The 22750-nt window shown below is 46.0% G+C and overlaps 1 protein-coding gene across 1 annotated transcript in view; it reads right to left on the bottom strand.

Moving 5' to 3' along the window:
- Window positions 1-421: 421 nt before the first annotated feature.
- The window catches only part of LOC136580796 (vascular endothelial growth factor receptor kdr-like), a 203148-nt gene continuing 180819 nt past the window's right edge, over window positions 422-22750 (bottom strand). The window contains exons 28-30 of the mRNA XM_066581654.1: window positions 21280-21358; window positions 9784-9884; window positions 422-2539 (exon numbers count right to left, since the gene is read on the bottom strand). Of these exons, the coding sequence (XP_066437751.1) occupies window positions 2338-2539; window positions 9784-9884; window positions 21280-21358 (382 nt within the window). The 3' untranslated portion in view covers window positions 422-2337. The remainder of the gene's footprint in view (window positions 2540-9783; window positions 9885-21279; window positions 21359-22750) is intronic.

The following is a 22750-nucleotide window of genomic DNA, read 5'->3' on the forward strand; positions in this document are numbered from 1 at the left end:
ATATTAGTAAATATACAAAGCCACTTATAATACTTCGAGGCAACATATTATTCCATCAGATACAATAAATCAATGGGAAATAAAACAGCAGAAAGCACCAAGTAGTATTCCTGGTCGCCTGAGTTGTCTCAAGAGCTGAAATGCACAAGTTACAATGTTTCTTTTTCATTGCTACTAGAGATGAGCGAGCATACTCGCTAAGGCACATTACTCGAGTGAGTAGTGCCTTAGCCGAGTATCCTCCCGCTCGTCTCTAAAGATTCGGGGGCCGGCGCGGGTGACAGGTGAGTTGCGGCGGTGAGTGGGGGGGAGAGAGAGATCTCCCCTCCGTTCCTCCCCGCTCTCCCCCGCCACTCCCCGCCCCCCGAATCTTTAGAGACGAGCGAGGAGATACTCGGCTAAGGCACTACTCACTCGAGTAGTTAGCCTTAGCGAGTATACTCGCTCATCTCTAATTGCTACATAACATTTTGATGGTAACACAACCCCTTCAGGTTACATTTTGTCATAATTGTAGAAAAATAATGGTCATCATCAACCTATCAAGAATTCTAAGTCCCTGTTCTGGATATTGAAGAGAATGTTAGTTTCAAAAGAGCGTCTCTCACTCTGGAGGACTCGGCACATCCAGAGGTTACATTAACAGTCCATTGATTTCAATGGGCATTGTGTAATGCTTTACTTTCCCTGTGGTGGTGCTGCATTTTACTTGCTGCCAGGTTCCTCTTAATCACACCTGATCACTAAGGTTCCAGTATTGAGTTATCCTGTGTTTAGCTTATTTTCCACACAACCTATTAACAAAAGAGGATTGTGTAAAACACACAACCCCTTTCAGGGGCGTAACTATAGAGGATGCAGGGGATGCGGTTGCACCCGGGCCCAGGAGCCTTAGGGGGCCCATAAGGCCTCTCTTCTCCATATAGGGAGCCCAGTACTATGAATAAAGCATTATAGTTGAGGGCCCTGTTACAGGTTTTGCATTGGAGCCCAGGAGCTTCAAGTTACGCCTCTGAGTCCCCTTTAACCTTTTTGACGAAAGAATAGGATGTTCCATCAAAGAAACACATTAATTGTGGTCTGGGGTTAGAGAACCATTTGCAGTTTCAGTAGGGATGTGATATGTCTAATTCTATATGCTTCCATACTAAAATGAGTGGCAGGTGTGGAAATCTACATATTCATATAAAACCAAGTTAATTATGAGGAAACCCGATAATATATAACCAGTAAAGTTAAATTTACAATTGCTTAATCTATAATATGCATATTCACATCAAATGTTGAATCAGACTAAGCAAACATTGAGCCAACATAAGGCTTAGATTACTATCATTTTCATGTCAGCGACACTTGGTTCAGACAATATTTATCAATGCATACAGTTTCCTACAGAGGTGTAGCTACAGGGGGGCAGAGGTAGCATTGGTGCCTAAGGGTGTTTAATGACCCTCTGTCATATAAGAAGACATCAATATTGTACAATGTTACAGATTTTGCATTAGGGATCAAGAGCTTCAATTAACCCTTTGCAATCCAATTTTAGATTCAGGGTTTCCTAGTGGGCTTTCTCTTTCTGCCATTATACAATGGTGCCATCTGCTGGCTAGAGGCAGTACTGCGGTATGTGACATGCTGGAGAGGCCCCCGACAACAGAGTGGCCAGTAATATACAGTAAGAATACCCTGCCGGACGTCTTCCAACATCGGAGCTGTATAGCCTTCAATCAGAATGTCTTTAGACATCAGACAGTGGATTGGAAAGGGTTAATGCTTCTGGTCTCCTACATGCCACTAGTTTTAACGCTTTTCATTATGACATGAAAAACACAAGAAATAATGTAAAAATATATAAAGTTTGTAACCCAAATCCTCACGTCGGTGAGATGAAAAGATCCCTGTTGAGTATTGATAGCTATTGAAGTTATTACATACACTTATTGCCTTCCCTAGAAAGAAAGCCTAACTTTGGTGTAGCTTCAAAACTTCCAATTAACGTGTGACTGATATGTCCCAAATGACACAAATACGAGTGTAAATGATAGAAAATGGAATACAGGAAAGTACGGACGGGTACATAGAAATCCTAATCCTGTTCATGTACTTAAATCCTGCACTTTAATAAATTATCAGATGTCCATTGGTGCTGGTGCCTCAGTAATATAGGCTGATATACCACTCGTCAGGATTTCTCCTGCGTTATTCGAGGCGACCTGAAAAGATTTTCCTATAAACTGGTGAAACAGTCATGGATCTGTTAAATGTCTCTTAAATAAGGCTGCATTACTAAAGAAGCTGTTAGTTGGACCAGCATTATTTAGGTCATGGCCACCGATGCTACACTGGAGGAGATGAATAATGAATGACAGAATTATAATCTGGAGGCGGGCTGTGACACTCAAGGGTCAGATCCATGGGCATAAGAATGAGGTCTTCGAGTGTGAGGTCGTCTTCTATTTGGGTAGATGGCTGGTACTTTATATGATTTCTTTCATTCTCCCCCAATACGGACTCCTTGCTCTTGCTTACTGCTTTCATTCTGTGAACAGAGAAAAAGTTATTAGAAACTAACAAAGTATTGTAGTCCTACAAACTGTGTATGGAGGGAGTCTAACTAGAGAGGTAGATTCAGCAGTGCATAAAATAAACCCTTCAAAGTGCATTAGAGTCCAAGAAAACTCGTACAAAATCATATTGAGATGGTATGCAACTCCAGGCCAAACGCATCTTCATTACGCTTCAACCCCAAATACCCCTTGGAGATGCAACTGGAACCCTGGCATGTATATCCATATCTGGTGCAAATGCCCCATTATTAAATCATTGTGGGATTCTGTTCCCCAAATCCCAAGCCAGATATGCCAATGAAGTGATTGTATACCCCCAAAGCACCTCAACTTACCAACCTGATCAATAAACTCTTGAGTCAAATTATTGATACCGCCTCTTTGGAAGACCTCACAGTGCCAATCGATTCGTAACTGGTTAATTAAGGTGGACCAATTATATCTGACTGAGGAGGCAGCAGCTATAGCCACCCAATCATTCAGCTCTTTAAAAACAAACTATGGGACCCTCATTTGAAATTCTGCTCTCCAGATATCTTTCTCTCCTTGACCACCGAGTCTTAACAGCTACTGAAAAACCACCAACCATCACAAGCTGACTTTAACCATTGTATTGCTATGCTGTGTATCGACCCCACATACCCCCTTCTCAAATCCTTTTACCCCTCTCCCCGTTCACCTATTTAAGCTCTGGTTAATAGGCAACTAGCTGTATTTACTGACCCAATGCACTGAATACGGTTCTAAGACAGTAAATCTCAATGTGATTGTACTCTGCTTTAGGGTTTTGGACATCTTCAGACGAGCGCATGTGCAAATACGTTCGCCCTTACAGAACATATTGGCGCATGTACTAGACTAAAGTTTTTTCTTTAAATGTTCAAACTTTATGCTATTGCACGTGAAAAAAAAGGCAGGAATATAGGTTCTGCCCTATCTTCTCTCACATGTAGAAAAACTACGTGCAGGAAAGATAGGACAAGGCATAGTAATATTCATGCTAATGAAAGCAAACAATTTTGTCACGTTTTGTGGTATGATTTTCACATGTGCAAAACATTAAGAAAACATAGTTGCCTGAAGAAGTCCTTAAACTCATCATACATGGGTTATTACAAAAGATAAAGCTATTTTTCCATCCAAAAAATGGAACCCTGATGGAATTGAAGATAACTGAAGCCTTTTTATTTTTTTGAAACCCCACTCAAATCACATGACGATAGATTGTTCTTCCTCTTTACACGTCACTGGTCAGACCACACATGGAATATTATATATCAGGGGACAATACAGAGATCTCTCCTATCATCTATTTATACCCCGGACTATAACAAGGGGGCGCTCTAATAACTATGTATAAATATATAAGGGACAATACAGAGATCTTTCCCATCATCTATTTATACCCAGGACTATAACAAGGGGGCGCTCTAATAACTATGTATAGATATATCAGGGGACAATACAGAGATCTCTCCCATCATCTATTTATACCCAGGACTGTAACAAGGGGGCGCTCTAATAACTATGTATAAATATATTAGGGACTATACAGAGATCTCTCCCATCATTTATTTATACCCAGGACTGTGACAAGGGGGCACTCTAATAACTATGTATAACTATATCAGGGGACAATACAGAGATCTCTCACATCATCTATTTATACCCTGGACTGTGACAAGGGGGCTCCCTAATAACTATGTATAGATATATCAGGGGACAATACAGAGATCTCTCCCATCATCTGTTTATACCCAGGACTGTAACAAGCAGACGCTCCAATAACTATGTATAAATATATCACGGGTCAATACAGAGATCTCCCCCATCATCTATTTATACCCAGGACTGTAACAAGGGGGCGCTCTAATAACTATGTATAAATATATCAGGGGACAATACAGAGGTCTCTCCCATCATCTATTATCCCCAGGACTGTAACAAGGGGTGATCTAATAACTATGTATAAATATATCAGGGGGCAATACAGAGACCTCTCCCATCATTTATTTATACCTAGGACTATAACAAGGGGGCGCACCAATAACTATGTATAAATATATCAGGGGACAATACAGAGATCTCTCCCACCATTTATTTATACCTAGGACTATAACAAGGGGGCGCACTAAGAACTATGTATAGATATATCAGGAGATAGTACAGAGATCTCTCCCATCATCTATTTATACCCAGGACTGTAACAAGGGGGCGCTCTAATAACTATGTATAAATATATCACGAGTCAATATTGAGATCTCTTCCATCATCTATTTATACCCAGGACTGTAACAAGGGGGCACTCTAATAACTATGTATAAATATATCAGGAGACAATACAGAGATCTCTCCCATCATCTATTATCCTCAGGACTGTAACAAGGGGCGATCTATGAACTATGTATAAATATATCAGGGGACAATACAGAGATCTCCCCCACCATTTATTTATACCTAGGACTATAACAAGGGGGTGCACTAATAACTATGTATAAATATATCAGGGGACAATACAGAGATCTCTCCCATCATCTATTTATACCCTGGACTGTAACAAGGGGGCGCTCCAATAACTATGTATAAATATATCACGGGTCAATATTGAGATCTCTCTCATCATCTATTTATACCCAGGACTGTAACAAGGGGCGATCTAATAACTATGTATAAATATATCAGGGGACAATACAGAGATCTCTCTCATCATCTATTATCCCCAGGACTGTAACAAGCTGGCGCTCTAATAACTATGTATAAATATATCAGGGGACCATACAGAGATCCTCTCCCATTATTTATTTATACCTAGGACTATAACAAGGGGGCGCTCTAATAACTATGTATAATATATCAGGGGACAATATAGAGATCTCTCCCATCATCTATTTATACCCACGACTGTAACAAGGGGGCGCTCTAATAACTATGTATAAATATATCAGGGACAATACAGAGATCTCTCCCATAGACTTATAGACTGAGCTGGATGGACAAATGTCTTTTTTCAGCCTTACATACTATGGGGAAAAACAGCTCAGTGTTTTATTGTTTTCTATCCGTTTCTTTCCTAAAAATAGAGCAGTGAGACATAAAGCCTGAACTGAGCCCTGACACAGGCGTGGAAGCAGCCTAATGTTGTGACATTCAGCTGGCATGAGATAGGATTTGAAAAGACTCAATCTAAAGTCATGGAAGAGGCCAGATCACTTTCAAGCATAATTTGGTGCACTCCATGATAAAACACATTTTTACGGGAAGCTGGGAGGACGCACAAGCCTTTACTGCGCTCCTATCCTCAGGTATAGGATATGCCAGGAGAGCCGTAGGAAGGCAGCCAAGTATCATTGTGTGCTGGATATCAGCCAGTGTGACATAATAGAGATGGAATTACATAATGTTCTGACCACACAGAAGAGCTGCCGGAATATCTGGGAACTACTGAGGCATCGAGCGCTAATTATTTATTTCAGGTCCTTAATATAATGAAATGACGATGTTTGCATTCAACTAATTAGACATTTAGAAAGGGTGCATCGAGCAATTCTATGAAGTTTTATCACATATTGCTAGTATATTTTTGATTTTTACTAGGTCTTTACAGAGCATTCACAATTTAAAACATGCAAGTTATGTAGAGCAGGAATGTAAGCCTAAGGCCCACTTCACACGGGCGTATTTGCGCACACAATACGCAGAGAATAGAACCCATTGAATGGGTTTGTTCACATTCACATATTTTTCTGTGCATTTCAGTTATGCAAAAAAGGCATCATGCTCTATTTTTCTGTGCATTTACAGACTTCCCTATAAAAGTCAATGGCGTTGCAGAAATGCATACAGAATAAAGTAGGAGAAGCGTGAAACATTTCATAATTGCACAGGGAAAGGAGAGCTGCCGTGTCACCTTAGGGAGAGCACCCAAAAAGTGTGTGAAAACACCTAGGGGGCGAGTGGGTCAGGGGATGGTATAGTCTCTCCCCAAGGAAAGCACCCAAAAGGGGTGTGGGGACACCTAGAAGGTGAGTGAGGAGACTTATAAGGCCATGCAAGCTCCTCTGGGTAATTTATGCAAATAAAGAAGATATCAACTGAATGCCAAGTGACATCCGACCAGTTTACCACTACCTCTTATAAGGCCGACTGTCCTGAACTATACTGTCACTTCAGAGCTGCAACAATGACTCACTAATACATGGCAATAAGTGAACATTTTCCATTTAGTTGCAACTATATTTTTTAGCAGATATTCACATAGAATCAGTGTATGCCTCCATATACTAGTTGGGGAAAAAGGAAAAAAGCATCATCCTTATTTGCATAAATTCCCCAGAGAAGCTTGCATGGCCTTATAAGTCTCCTCACTCACCTTCTAGGTGTCCCAACACCCCTTTTGGGTGCTCTCCTTGTGGAGAGACGATGCATCTCCTGACCCACATCACAGGCTCCTCAACAGCTAAGCCAGAATCCTACTGCACACTGATGAGTGGCAAATACCCCGAAACGGCTGTCTGTGTATGGAGTCTGGCTTGGTTTCCTATTCCCAATCATTGTTATAAAGATCTGTATAAAGGGTCTGGCATTGATGTGAACGAATGCCGCCATCCAATAGGTGGCGCTGCAGAGGTATTAGTTCCATCTGCCTTATTTGCATACTCTTGGCATTCATGTACGGGGCTTTTTTAATCCGGAGCCTCATTTCTCCAATCTCATGCTTACTTAGTCTGCCGGGCTCAGAAAGCAAAAACACCACAAGTCATAAAAACAGTGGGATCTGGCAGGAGATTGATCCGCACAATATTCTATGTCTGAAAAAGCAAAGTAATGATCTACAAGAACGTCTACTGTCAAGCGGAGACCATGTCTGAAATGTGTCCAGGGTAAATGTCTCTGGTGTATCTTATACTGCGTGACTACTGAGTGCTATCGTTAGCTGTAGCTTTTGGACCGATTGTGAATATATTTATTTTAGCTTACGGGTTTTTCAAACAAAACCCACATAAAATGCATATATTTGAGTCCGATGTGCTAAATAACACTCCGGGCAGATTATATGCACCGTGTCATGCTTAGTGATGGCCATGAGCAAGGCAGCACATGACAGATTATATTCTCTCTTGGCTGTTCTTCGAATCTTTGTGTCACGCGCCGCCCCCTACAGGCCTTAACAAAATGTATGTGTTTTTCCCGGAGTGTTACTTTAATTTAATCGCTAAGACTTCATTAGAAGTGAGGAACATCAAGATTTGGACACAGTGATTAATAAGATATTGCTTGGCAGTGATACAATATATAGCATTTTTTGGACTATAAGATGCATCTACAGGGGGTGGACAAAAGTATGGAAACACCATACAAAATGCATGTGTTAAGTCACATGGGATTACGAATCATATTTTAATAAGACATGTTGAGACCAGAGATGAGCGAACGTACTCTTTTCGGGTGTTTTTGCACTCGAGCACCGCTTTTTCCGAGTAACTGACTACTCGGACGAAAAGATTCGGGGGGCGCCGGTGGATGAGCGGGGGGTTGCAGAGGGAAGTGGGGGGGGGGGGGGAGAGAGAGCTCCAGCCTGTTCCCCACTGCTACCCCCCCCGCTCCACCACGCCGCCCCACACCCCCCGGCGCCCCCCGAATCTTTTCGTCTGAGTAGTCAGTTACTCGGAAAAAGCGGTGCTCGAGTGCAAAAACACCCGAAACGAGTATATTCGGTCATCTCTATTTGAGACTGATTTAAAGCGGAGGTAATATGGCAGAGATGTTGCCGGTCGGAAGTGAACATCGGCCCGAGCAGTAAGGTTCCATTGGTCAGGGGTTTGAGCTACTCAGCTGTTTTTACCCGCTGGCTCCTAAAACCACCCAGAGCAGGGCAAGAGGTGAAGTAAACATAAGTTTGGCGGGAAAGCTCTTGGCCAAGCAGGGGTTAAAAGGGCAGCTCAGTGCTAATAATTAAAATCCCATGCATTTCGTATGATGTTTCCATAGTTTTGTCCAACCCCTGTATAATTAAAGGCATAAGAAGAATAAAAACCCTGTACTGTGTATATCTTATAGGTAGTATTGGATTACTACAGTACAGATACAGTAATGAATAAAAGCCAGAATATCTATCACCGTGCCGGATTCTATGTCCAGTCAACAAGTCTGTCACCGTACCCCATATTTCCATCAGTAATGCCTCATCCTTATCATGGACACCCCTCAAATGAGTTTACCAGTAGCAGTGGAGTTACTAAGAAGGATTGATCTTCTTGCAGTCACATATACAGCATTAGAGCCCTGTTTAGACGGTGGAAAATTGGACATGGATTCGATTCGGAATCCATGCAGATTCAAATCCACAGCCCATTGGTCTAATGGGAAACAGAACTGTAGTCTTTATGGCGCAAATTGTTTTATACTTGGAAAAAAAGAAGTGACATGTCACGTCCTGATATGGATTTCATGCCTTTTACGTGTAGCATCCACATGCGGATTTGTCCATTACAAAGGGCTAAATCCACATACGTTTCCAAGGCCACACATTTGCCTAGCAGCAGCAGATAATTCGCAGCTCAGCTAGTGTTTTCTGCTGTGGTTTTTAGAGCTGGAATCCATGTGAAAAAATACATTTTTCTGCCATGTGAACATATCCTAAAGTGTCCTGGCAACATCTGCGCCCATCATGAAGGGGGAGGGGGTCATGGCTAGAAGGTCCTGACAGAGTACACACTACACACATTTACATCCAGTGTGAGTACAAATAATTTTCTCATTGAGCAATCAGATTTTACACAAGTCTGTATGTAAGATCCAACTGTTCAGTGAGCAGATTACATTGTACATATGCTACATATAGCACAGTGCATGCTGCTGCGCCTTCAACACATTGCCCTGCCAGGACCTTTCACTATCACAGAGCTCAGCTTCTCCTTCTTCCTGGTGCCAGCGATCCACTAGATGCAGAAGCAGATTGCTGCATGGTTTTTAGAAGAAAATTACAGTATGTGTGAATATAGCATAAGGACAATACAGTAATGGTCTCCTGTCTACTCATCGGTCTTTTAAAAAAATGACATGGGGCAGATATATGTGCAAGACCTGTAAAATGATGCTCAAGAGGTAACATACAATGTAATGTGTTTGACCGTGAGATGTTACAAATGTTTTATGATAGAATAGAAAATCTGCTTTACACACATGGATTAAACTCATATAATAACTTTCCACTTACGCATTAGCAATTATTCCAAAAGGCCACGATCGGGTCTCTTGTCGCTTCAGATACTTCATTTCCACGGAGGAAAGCACCATACCGCTATCGGACTCACCCTCCTGTAATAGAAGATATTCACATATTGTCAGTGCTCCAAGATGGCAACAGTGATACTTGTACAGTTGCATCATATTAAAAGCCTTCGACTAAAGACTAAGAATTGGTACAGCAAAAAGGCAACAAACATCAATGGTTGTATAAGATAATAAACTTATATATAGTCAGGGGCGTAACTATAGAGGGTGCAGGGGATGCGGTTGCACCCGGGCCCAGGAGCCTTAGGGGGCCCATAAGACCTCTCTTCTCCATATAGGGAGCGCAGTACTATGAGTAAAGCATTATAGTTGGGGGCCCTGTTACAGGTTTTGCATTGGGGCCCAGAAGCTTCAAGTTATGTCTCTGTGCAGCATGGTTTAGGTATGGGTACGGGTACAGAAACAGATAGAAGCTCACGTTTTGCATCAGGGCCCCCAAGCCTTTCGTTACTCCCCTGTATATAGTTAATGATTTGTTATGTATACGGGAGAAAAGAGTTCTACTGAATATTTCCTGGAAGAGACAATATGCATCACCCAAATAAATCCAACTGAAGGCTTAATCACACGGGCATCAAAATCGCGCAGAGGTTAGCCACACAAAAAAAAATGCGGCCTGCTTTTATCTCAGCAGGAAAGGAGGGATTTCCCTACAAGGTAGAGAGTGCTTCCACTGCAGGGGAGAAGAAGGAATTCCCCCCATAGCAGTGAACCCCTCTCTCTCCACTGTGGGGGAATTCCTCCTTCTCCCTTGCCATGAAACGCCTTTCTTCCCGGTGCTGGGGAATCCCTCCAACCCTGCTGAGAAGAAGGTAGTGCCCGGCGATGTTCCCCCAGGGCTGCCCTTCATCTCTCTCTCTCCCCACTGTGGAAAAATTTCTTCATCTCCCTTTGCTGTCCGATTCGCATAATCTCTCATAGGAGTCCATGGAGGCTTCTGCGTTTTGCACACCAAAGATAGGTGATGAATGACTGAACGATCGATTGACATCAGAGTTCGCTTCTGTAGTCTGTGTAGACAGCTAGATACATTGCACATCGTTCACATTTGCTGTATAAGTGCATGAGAAGGACTGAACAACTGCTGTTTAAGGCCTCATTCAGGCGAGCGTTTTCTTGCATCAATTAGTGATTGGATTCCAATGCATTCATTTACATGGGCGATTATTAGACATGAGAACAAAATTGCACTCAAAATCGCAATTTTTCCTTAGGGCTCCTACCCACTAGCGTTTTTTTCTCCACTGCGTTGCGAGAGTAAGTGAAAACTCTCGCAGAGCAGTGCGAGAAAATCACTGCGATATCGCTGCGACAGTCTTTTCAGTGGGGCCGGCAGCAGCAGCGCTAGCCCCATTGAAAAGATATGGAGAATGCCGCGGACTTCTGCCACAGCTGTGACATGCTATTCCATTGCTTTCAATGGGATCGGCACTGCTGCTGATCCCATTGAAAGCAGTGGTTTCTGACAAACCCTGCAGAATGATTATTAGAGAAGGGCTTAAAATATAAGCCCTTCCCCGATAATCATAAAAAAGTGGTTAAAAAAATAATAAAAAAGTTACTCACCTCTTCTGCTGTCAGCCGCGTCCTCCGGCTGGCTCCCCGACACTGCTACTGAGCTCTTTCAGCAGACGGGGATTTAAAAATCCCCGCCTCCTGAAAGGGCTGTGCGGATTGGCTGAGGGCTCAGCCAATAGCAGCTACTGCTTAGCTATTGGCTGAGCGCTCAGCCAATGGCCGATAGCTCTTAGCTGTTCATTCATGAATAGCAATATCTTAGCTATTCATGAATGAATAGCTAAGAGCTATCTGTCATTGGCTGAGCGCTCAGCCAATAGCTAAGCAGTAGCTGCTATTGGCTGAGCCCTCAGCCAATCTGCACAGCCCTTTCAGTAGGCAGGGATTTTTAAATCCCCGTCTGCTGAAAGTGCTGGACAGCAGTGTCGGGGAGCCAGCCGGAGGACGCAGCTGACAGCAGGAGAGGTGAGTAACTTTTTTATTATTTTTTTAACCACTTTTTTATGATTATCGGGGAAGGGCTTATATTTCAAGCTCTTCTCCGATAATCATTCTGCAGGGCTTGTCAGAAACCACTGCTTTCAATGGGATCAGCAGCAGTGCCGATCCCATTGAAAGCAATGGGATAGCATGACGCGGACTTCTGCCACAGCTGTGACAGAGGGTTCCTTCATCCCCGCGGTCACCGCTGTGGCAGAAGTCCGCGGCATTCTCCATATCTTTTCAATGGGGCTAGCGCTGCTGCCGTTGGCCCCATTGAAAAGACTGGCGATGTTGCAGCGATATCCCAGCGATTGTGGGATATCTGCCTGCGTTTTTCTCGCACTGCGATGTGAGACTTTAACTTTAGAATCGCATCGCAGTGGAGAAAAAAACACCAGTGGGTGGGAGCCCTTACAGTGTTAAAAGATAGGACATGACTAGAGATGAGCGAACGCGTTCGTCCGAGCTTGATATTCGTGCGAATATTAGGGTGTTCGGGATGTTCGTTATTCGTAACGAACACCATGCGGTGTTCTGGTTACTTTCACTTCCTTCCCTGAGACGTTAGCGCGCTTTTCTGGCCAATTGAAAGACAGGGAAGGCATTACAACTTCCCCCTGCAACGTTTAAGCCCTATACCACCCCCCTGCTGTGAGTGGCTGGCGAGATCAGGTGTTCGCCTAATATAAAAGTCGGCCCCTCCCGCGGCTCGCCTCAGATGCGGTGTGAGTTAGATGAGGGACAGTGCTGTTTATACCGGAGCTGCTGTAGGGAAAGAATTGGTAGTTAGTGTAGGCTTCAAGACCCCCCAAAGGTCCTTATTAGGGCCACTGATAGCTGTGTGTTGGCTGCTGTTAGCAGTGGCATTTTTTTTTTTCTCAAAATCGCCTCTGCAGACCGTTGCACCTGGCATTAGGGACAGAAGTGCTGCATAGCAGGGAGAGTGTTAGGAGTGAGTGTAGCCTTCAAGAACCTCAACGGTCCTTTCTAGGGCCATATTTATCCGTGTGCAGTACTGTCCAGGCTGCTGTTAGCTGTGCTGCATTTTTTTTGGGCTTCTCAAAATCGCCTCTGCAGAGCATTCCACCCTCCATTGATACTGCAGGGAAAGAATTGTATAGGCAGGGCCACAACACAGTTATTATTCATAGAATATACGCAGTGCTGCCTGTTGGTGGGAAAAAACTGAAAACAAATCTATTTGTCCAGCCTCTGTCCGTCCTAACGCCTGTGGACACGTGTGAGCTGCGTGAAAAACATTGCTAAATCATACGCACCCAGCTACGCTTCACTGCTGGCTTCGCCATTTGCTTTCCTTAATTGGGAAAAAAAATACCTGCTCTGCCAGAGTTATAATAACTCTGCTACCCTCACGTTCTGTGACACATAAGCAGGGACACAGCACAGTTATTAAACTTCTCATGTTCATTGAATATACGCAGTGCTGCCTGTTTGTGGGAAAAAACTGAAAACAAATCTATTTGTCCAGCCTCTGTCCGTCCTAACGCCTGTGGACACGTGTGAGCTGCGTGAAAAACATTGCTAAATCATACGCACCCAGCTACGCTTCACTGCTGGCTTCGCCATTTGCTTTCCTTAATTGGGAAAAAAAATACCTGCTCTGCCAGAGTTATAATAACTCTGCTACCCTCACGTTCTGTGACACATAAGCAGGGACACAGCACAGTTATTAAACTTCTCATGTTCATTGAATATACGCAGTGCTGCCTGTTTGTGGGAAAAAACTGAAAACAAATCTATTTGTCCAGCCTCTGTCCGTCCTAACGCCTGTGGAGACGTGTGAGCTGCGTGAAAAACATTGCTAAATCATACGCACCCAGCTACGCTTTACTGCTGGCTTCGCCATTTGCTTTCCTTAATTGGGAAAAAAAATACCTGCTCTGCCAGAGTTATAATAACTCTGCTACCCTCACGTTCTGTGACACATAAGCAGGGACACAGCACAGTTATTAAACTTCTCATGTTCATTGAATATACGCAGTGCTGCCTGTTTGTGGGAAAAAACTGAAAACAAATCTATTTGTCCAGCCTCTGTCCGTCCTAACGCCTGTGGACACGTGTGAGCTGCGTGAAAAACATTGCTAAATCATACGCACCCAGCTACGCTTTACTGCTGGCTTCGCCATTTGCTTTCCTTAATTGGGAAAAAAAATACCTGCTCTGCCAGAGTTATAATAACTCTGCTACCCTCACGTTCTGTGACACATAAGCAGGGACACAGCACAGTTATTAAACTTAGATTATTCATTCACTAGAGGCAGTGGGGCCTTTCGTTTTCCCAAAAGGGCAAAAATTATATTTGGCCTGCAGTCTTGCGCCAATTTATTTCCTGCCTGTTAAATCAAATCACTGGTAATACAGCATGCTGAGGGGTAGGGGTAGGCCTAGAGGACGTGGACGCGGCCGAGGACGCGGAGGGCCAAGTCAGGGTGTGGGCACAGCCCGAGCTCCTGATCCCGGTGTGTCGCAGCCGACTGCTGCGCGATTAGGAGAGAGGCACGTTTCTGGCGTCCCCACATTCATCGCCCAATTAATGGGTCCACGCGGGAGACGGTTATTAGAAAATGAGCAGTGTGAGCAGGTCCTGTCCTGGATGGCAGAAAGTGCTTCGAGCAACCTATCGTCAACACGCAGTTCTGCGCCGTCCACTGCTGCAAATCCGAATCCTCTGTCTGCTGCTCCTCCTTCCTCCCAGCCTCCTCACTCCACTACAATGACACCTGCTCAGGAGCGGGAACACTCCCAGGAACTGTTCTCGGGCCCCTGCTCAGATTGGGCAGCAGCGGTTCCTCTCCCACCAGAGGAGTTTATAGTCACTGATGCCCAACCATTCGAAAGTTCCCGGGGTCCGGGGGATGAGGCTGGGGACTTCCGCCAACTGTCTCAACAACTTTCTGTGGGTGAGGAGGACGATGACGATCATACACAGTTGTCTTGCAGTGAGGTAGTAGTAAGGGCAGTAAGTCCGAGGGAGCAGCGCACAGAGGATTCGGAGGAAGAGCAGCAGGACGATGAGGTGACTGACCCCACCTGGTGTGCAACGCTTACTCAGGAGGACAGGTCTTCAGAGGGGGAGTCAAGGGCATCAGCAGGGCAGGTTGCAAGAGGCAGTGCGGTGGCCAGGGCCAGGGGTAGAGGCAGGGCCAGACCGAATAATCCACCAAGTGTTTCCCAAAGCGCCCCCTCGCGCCATGCCACCCTGCAGAGGCCGAGGTGCTCTAAGGTCTGGCAGTTTTTCACAGAGACGCCTGACGACCGACGAACAGTGGTGTGCAACCTTTGTTGCGCAAAGCTCAGCCGGGGAGCCAACACCAACAGCCTCACCACCACCACCATGCGCAGGCATATGATGGCCAAGCACCCCACAAGGTGGGACGAAGGCCGTTCACCGCCTCCGGTTTGCACCCCTGCCTCTCCCCCTGTGCCCCAACCTGCCACTGAGATGCAACCCCCCTCTCAGGACACAGGCACGACCGTCTCCTGGCCTGCACCCACACCCTCACCTCCGCTGTCTTCGGCCCCATCCACCAATGTCTCGCACCGCACAGTCCAGCCGTCGCTAGCGCAACTGTTGGAGCGCAAGCGCAAGTATGCCGCCACGCACCCGCACCCTCAAACGTTAACCGTCCGCATCGCAAAATTCATCAGCCTTGAGATGCTGCCGTATAGGGTTGTGGAAACGGAGTCCTTCAAAAGTATCATGGAGGCGGCGGCCCCGCGCTACTCAGTTCCCAGTCGCCACTACTTTTCCCGATGTGCCGTCCCAGCCCTGCACGACCACGTCTCCCGCAACATTGTACGCGCCCTCACCAACGCGGTTACTGCCACGGTCCACTTAACTACGGACACGTGGACAAGCACAGGCGGGCAGGGCCACTACATCTCCCTGACGGCACATTGGGTGAATTTAGTGGAGGCTGGGACAGAGTCAGAGCCTGGGACCGCTCACGTCCTACCCACCCCCAGAATTGCGGGCCCCAGCTCGGTGGTGGTATCTGCGGAGGTGTATGCTTCCTCCACTAAAGCACCCTCCTCCTCCTCCTCCTCCTCCTCCTCTGTCTCGCAATCAAGATGTGTTAGCAGCAGCATGTCGCCAGCAGTCGGTGTCGCGCGGTGTGGCAGCACAGCGGTGGGCAAGCGTCAGCAGGCCGTGCTGAAACTACTCAGCTTAGGCGATAAGAGGCACACGGCCCACGAACTGCTGCAGGGTCTGACACAGCAGACCGACCGCTGGCTTGCGCCGCTGAGCCTCCAACCGGGCATGGTCGTGTGTGACAACGGCCGTAACCTGGTGGCGGCTCTGCAGCTTGGCAGCCTCACGCACGTGCCATGCCTGGCCCACGTCTTTAATTTGGTGGTTCAGCGCTTTCTGAAAAGCTACCCACGCTTGTCAGACCTGCTCGTAAAGGCGCGCCGGCTCTGCGCACATTTCCGCAAGTCCCACACGGACGCTGCCACCCTGCGCACCCTGCAACATCACTTTAAGCTGCCAGTGCACCGACTGCTGTGCGACGTGCCCACACGGTGGAACTCTACGCTCCACATGTTGGCCAGGCTCTATGAACAACGTAGAGCTATAGTCGAACACCAACTCCAACATGGGCGGCGCAGTGGGAGTCAGCCTCCTCAATTCCTTTCAGAAGAGTGGGCCTGGTTGGCAGACATCTGCCATGTCCTTGGTAATTTTGAGGAGTCTACCCAGGTGGTGAGCGGCGATGCTACAATCATTAGCGTCACCATTCCTCTGCTATGCATCTTGAGACATTCCCTGCAAACCATAAAGGCAGCTGCTTTGCGCTCGGAAACGGGGGCGGGGGAAGACAGTATGCCGCTGGATAGTCAGGGCACCCTCCTGTCTATTTCTCAGCGCGTACAGGAGGAGGAGGAGGAGCATGAGGAGGATGAGGAGGAGGGGGAAGAGACAGCTTGGCCCGCTGCTGACGGTACACCGGCTGATTGCCTGTCATCCTTTCAGCGTGTATGGCCTGAGGAGGAGGAGGAGGAGGAGGATCCTGAAAGTGATCTTCCTAGTGAGGACAGCCATGTGTTGCGTACTGGTACCCTGGCACACATGGCTGACTTCATGTTAGGATGCCTTTCTCGTGACCCTCGCGTTGCACGCATTCTGGCCACGACGGATTACTGGGTGTACACACTGCTCGATCCACGGTATAAGGAGAACCTGCCCACTCTGATTCCCGAAGAGGAAAGGGGTTCGAGAGTGTTGCTATACCACAGGACCCTTGCGGACAAGCTGATGGTAAAATTCCCAGCCGACAGCGCTAGTGGCAGAAGGCGCAGTTCCGAGGGCCATGTTGCAGGGGATGTGCGTAGATCGAGCAGCATGTACATCCCAGGCAGTGCAACAGTCTTTAAGGGCCTGGCCAGCTTTATGGCTCCCCACCAAGACTGTGTCACCGCTCCCCAGTCACGGCTGAGTCGGCGGGAGCACTGCAAAAGGATGGTGAGGGAGTACGTAGCGGATCGCACGACCATCCTTGGTGACGCCTCTGCCCCCTACAACTACTGGGTGTCGAAGCTGGACACGTGGCCTGAACTAGCCCTGTATGCCCTTGAGGTGCTTGCTTGTCCTGCGGCTAGCGTCTTGTCGGAAAGGGTGTTTAGTGCGGCTGGGGGAATCATCACAGATAAGCGTAGCCGCTTGTCAACCGACAGTGCCGACAGGCTAACACTCATCAAGATGAACAAAGGCTGGATTTCCCCAGACTTCTGTTCTCCACCAGCGGACAGCAGCGATACCTAAGCAATACGTAGGCTGCACCCGCGGATGGAAGCTACGTTCTCTCTCACCATCCAAAACGGGGACATTTCTGCTTCATCAATCTGTGTCTAATATTCCTCCTCCTCCTCCTCCTGCTCCTCCTCCTGAAACCTCACGTAATCACGCTGAATGGGCAATTTTTCTTAGGGCCACAAGGCTCACTCAAATAATTTTTCAGAACAATTTTTATAAGTTTCAATTAGCTTAAAAGCGTTGGAACTTTAACTTGAACCAATTTTTACTGCTGCTTCGGAATTGTTACTGGGGCCTGTCTTGAGTGCTACTATTGCTTACATGGAACGAAGACTGCGCTCCCACTATACTGCTGCTTCAGAATTGTTACTGGGGCCTGTCTTGAGTGCTACTATTGCTTACATGGAACGAAGACTGCGCTCCCGCTATACTGCTGCTTCAGAATTGTTACTGGGGCCTGTCTTGAGTGCTACTATTGCTTACATGGAACGAAGACTGCGCTCCCGCTATACTGCTGCTTCAGAATTGTTACTGGGGCCTGTCTTGAGTGCTACTATTGCTTACATGGAACGAAGACTGCGCTCCCGCTATACTGCTGCTTCAGAATTGTTACTGGGGCCTGTCTTGAGTGCTACTATTGCTTACATGGAACGCACACGTGGAGAGGACACGTAGTGCCTCAAAAACATCCCCCTCCTCCTCCAACAGGGAAAACATTGTTGGCCAATGCCTTTGCATTGGTTCGTCTGGTGGCAGTCCAAGAATTTCACCTTTACCGACACTACAAGAGAGCCCCCCCACCATCCCCCCGCCACGGCCCACTTAATCCTGGCCACATTCCGAAAACCAACAAAATACAACCGTGGTACTAGGTCCGCAGTCACCACCACATTACCACCAACGCGGTTACTGTTAAGGTGCATATAACCACGGACACGTGGAGAGGACACGTAGTGCCTCAAAAACATCCCCCTCCTCCTCCAACAGGGAAAACATTGTTGGCAAATGCCTTTGCATTGGTTCGTCTGGTGGCAGTCCAAGAATTTCACCTTTACCGACACTACAAGAGAGCCCCCCCACCACCCCCCCGCCACGGCCCACTTAATCCTGGCCACATTCCGAAAACCAACAAAATACAACCGTGGTACTAGGTCCGCAGTCACCACCACATTACCACCAACGCGGTTACTGTTAAGGTGCATATAACCAGTCTGACTGGGGCATGCAGACACCTTGACAGAATGAATAGTGTGTGGCACATAGGTTCCCCATTGCTATGCCCACGTGTGCAGCTCCTGATGGCGGTGGCACAGGATTGTATTTCTCATTGCTTCTGTACAGCATTGTGGGCTATCGCCCCGCCCCTATTAAAGAGGGTCGCTACCTAGCCGTGCCAACCCTGTGCAGTGTGTGCCTGCGGTCCCTCGTCGTGGCAGACGCACTTCTAAATAGACATGAGGGTGGTGTGGCATGAGGGCAGCTGAAGGCTGCGCAGGGACAGTTTGGTGTGCGCTGTGGGGGGGAGGGGGTGCGGTTGGGCAGCATGTAACTCAGGAGAAGTGGCAGTGGAGTGTCATGCAGGCGGTGATTGTGCTTTGTTGGAGGTAGTGTGGTGCTTAGCAAAGGTATGCCATGCTAATGAGGGCTTTTCAGAAGTAAAAGTTGTTGGGGGGGGGGGCACTCTTGCCGGTATTGTGGCTTAATAGTGGGACCTGTGAACTTGAGATGCAGCCCAACATGTAGCCCCTCGCCTGCCCTATCCGTTTCTGTGTGATTCCCATCACTTTGTTGAATTGCCCAGATTTTCACACATGAAAACCTTAGCGAGCATCGGCGAAATACAAAAATGTTCTGGTCGCCCATTGACTTCAATGGGGTTCGTTGTTCGAAACGAACCCTCGAGCATCACGGGAAGTTCGTTCCGAATAACGAACACCCGAACATTTTGGTGTTCGCTCATCTCTAGACATGACCCATCTTTTGATGAAAATCTCAAGGAGGTCCCATTGAGTCCTATGGGAGCTGAAAAGAAAGGAAGAGGAGGAAGTTTACCTGGTCGGGCGCTCGTTGAAGAATACAGCTGGCTCTATTTAACTACTTAAACTTTATTCTTAATTTTCCTTTTACTATATGTTATTACACTCCACTAGCTATGGCTTTTGTATACCAAATATATCCTTCACAGTATCTGTAGATATATTGTATACTATGTTTAGCCTCTAGGGTCTCATTACTTATAAACTAGTACAACTATGATATTGGAACTTGTTTGTGTTTCACCTGGTAGCCACATGTGTAATGGCAGCTAACATCTTTATACAATAAAAATGTCTGGCACCAACCATTGTACCTGTTAGAAGAGCCAACTAATAGCATAGAATGTTCTTCATTAGTGTCGCTAGTTGAACCGCTATCCTCTCTACCAACCATTTCACTCACACAATACCTTTTCATGCAGAGAAAGAACAGAAACAATAAAGGATGTGTACTATATAAGTGGTTTAAAGATGTTGTCTTCTTCAACAGCGGTGTATGGGTTAAAATAAGAAAGTGAAACATACTTATCCCTCCATGGCCACCAGAATCCAGCACTGCAGCCCCGCTGTGATCCCAGTGGTTGTTGTGATCGCTGACATCACAGGAACTTTGGTGACTGCTACAGCCGATGAAAGGCTGCAGCAAAACATTTGTGAACTCCTGGCATCATGGTGCTCAGGATGTGAGCACTGATGTTAAGAGAACAAGTGGTGTTGCTACAGCCTCTCATTGGCTGCAGTGGTCCCCTTAGTTCCTGTGATGTCAGTGATCACAACAACCACTGGGACCACAGCGGGATTGCAGTGCTGGATCCTGGTGGCTGCGAAGTGGTATTTATGTTTCACTTATTTTAACCCATACAGCCCTATTGAAGTGGGGCAGGCTGGTAACCGGAAAACTCGTAAGGAAATTAGATTACACTACTATATTATGGCTGCATACAACTTCCAAATTCTATGGATTTCTATGTGGCTCTACTACACCTCCATAGGCCTCCGATGTCATATTTTTTGTCGAAGATTGTTTACGCTATAGTATTGAAATTTTAGTTCCAGTTTAGCTTCCGTAATACAGTACCCTACGGTGGCACATGGCATGTCTTCAGTTCCCTAGTAGGTGAATGCGGGTATTCTGCATACCTGCCATCATTTGCATCCCCATTCAAGGGACACTTTTCAGCCCTGCCCCAATCTGCTCAGGAATGCCCACAAAACACAAAAAATGGCACCTTATAGTATGCAAAGTCACATTCACTTTGTGACCATTCCACAGGACAATCCCGCGAAAATGGGACAATTTGAGGAAAACCGTGTAAACAGCACTTCTGTCCACATTCTAAAATGCTGTTATAACTGATTAGACTGAAGACCTGATTTTGCACCGACCTGTTGGGCCCCGTGTAGAATACTCTAATGTGTGAATGTCTTATTTACTGCTAACTCCAGATGTGACCGCTGTCCGCTCAGGGCGGCTTCCTGCTGGATGTGAACATTTTCTTAGCAGTAGATTGCTGGGTTCTGGGCTGATGTGCTGCACCGGATTATTTGGGATGGAGGGAATGTGCTCACATTAGGCTTTTTTTTCCCTTTCTAGCAGATTGTTTACCTCGCTGAGCCTTTTGTCCTTTTCCACTGGCACCTCGTCAAATGTCTTCACACTCAGCGGTCGGTTCTTGTTGTTGTTTCTGAAGAGAAGAAGGGACATAGGGTGAGACTGACACCCACCAGCTCTTTGATAGTCTTCCCAATAAACAAGTGGAGCCCTTATAACATCATGTTTACATCTTATATGGTGCATGAAACAGTATTTTATATATATATATATATATATATATATATATATATATATATATATATATATATATATATATATACATACATACATGTGAATATATACATTTTTTAAAAATTATTTAAATCTTCATATATATGCAGATTTATATATATATATATATATATATATACACACTAGTAATTAGGACATATGGAAGCAATTACATGCCTTTGGTCATACAGATGTCTGAAAGATCAACATTATAAAAGCAGCTTTAAATAATATGTTTATGGTGCACTTCAGATGTAACTTGGTCCCCCCTGAGTGCAGGTGCATGTAGCATGTGCACCACATGTGTCTAAGCATGTTGCCCCTAAATTTTCACAAGGAGACATAAAACAAGTCATAATTCCAAGGGCAATTAAGGAGATGTAATGTAACACTTACTTAGGCCCCCCTTCACACAGGCGTACAATATGTAGAGAATAGAACCCATTGATTTCAATAGGTTTGTTCACAGGTGCGTATTTTCCTCGCATTTTGGTTGCACAAAAAAAAGCAGCATGTTCTAATTTCCTCTGCATTTGCCAAAGTCCCCTTAGAAGTAAATGGGTGCAAAATACGTCAGGAGATGCGTAAAGCACTGCGTATTTGTGCAGGAAAAAAAACACACTTGGAACTCATTAGCATAATCGGCCATTTTAATTGGTGCGTCTTTGTTTGCCGCACGCAAATAAACTTGCCTTGCAGGTGCAAATAGGCCAGTAAAATACGCCGATATGCGCGCAAAAAAGCATAATTTGTTCCGCAAATACGCAGCGGTCAGACACATGCAAATAGGCATATGCTTGTGTGAAGGGGTCCTCAGGGCTCCTGCACATGGGCGATTTTGCGCAAACTGCTGACAATAGAACCCGTTGATTTCAATGGGTTCCTTCACACTCAGTGTTTTTGCGCACGCGTGGAAAAAATACGCAACATGCTCTATTTTTGTGATCATTTGCACACCCAAGGCACCATAAGAGTCTGTTGGGGTGTACGCACTCCATCCACGGAAAATCACGGACGTAACTGTGAGATTTTGTGGTGTTAATTAATAAAACAGGGGACTAATTAAACTGCTCAGCTGGTTCAAAAATGGCGCTGGTGTGTCCCGTGCCAAAGTGAACAGGCCGGTCAACTTAAAAAAAGTACAGTAATATGCGCAGGAACGCGCGTGAAAGCACATGGTAGTGCTCTATTCAGAGCGCAATCACGTCATCTCCTGCAAGAGTATATACTCATACAATCATGCGCAGGAGCT

Source organism: Eleutherodactylus coqui, chromosome 10 (genome assembly GCF_035609145.1).
Source record: "Eleutherodactylus coqui strain aEleCoq1 chromosome 10, aEleCoq1.hap1, whole genome shotgun sequence".
Taxonomy (NCBI): domain Eukaryota; kingdom Metazoa; phylum Chordata; class Amphibia; order Anura; family Eleutherodactylidae; genus Eleutherodactylus; species Eleutherodactylus coqui.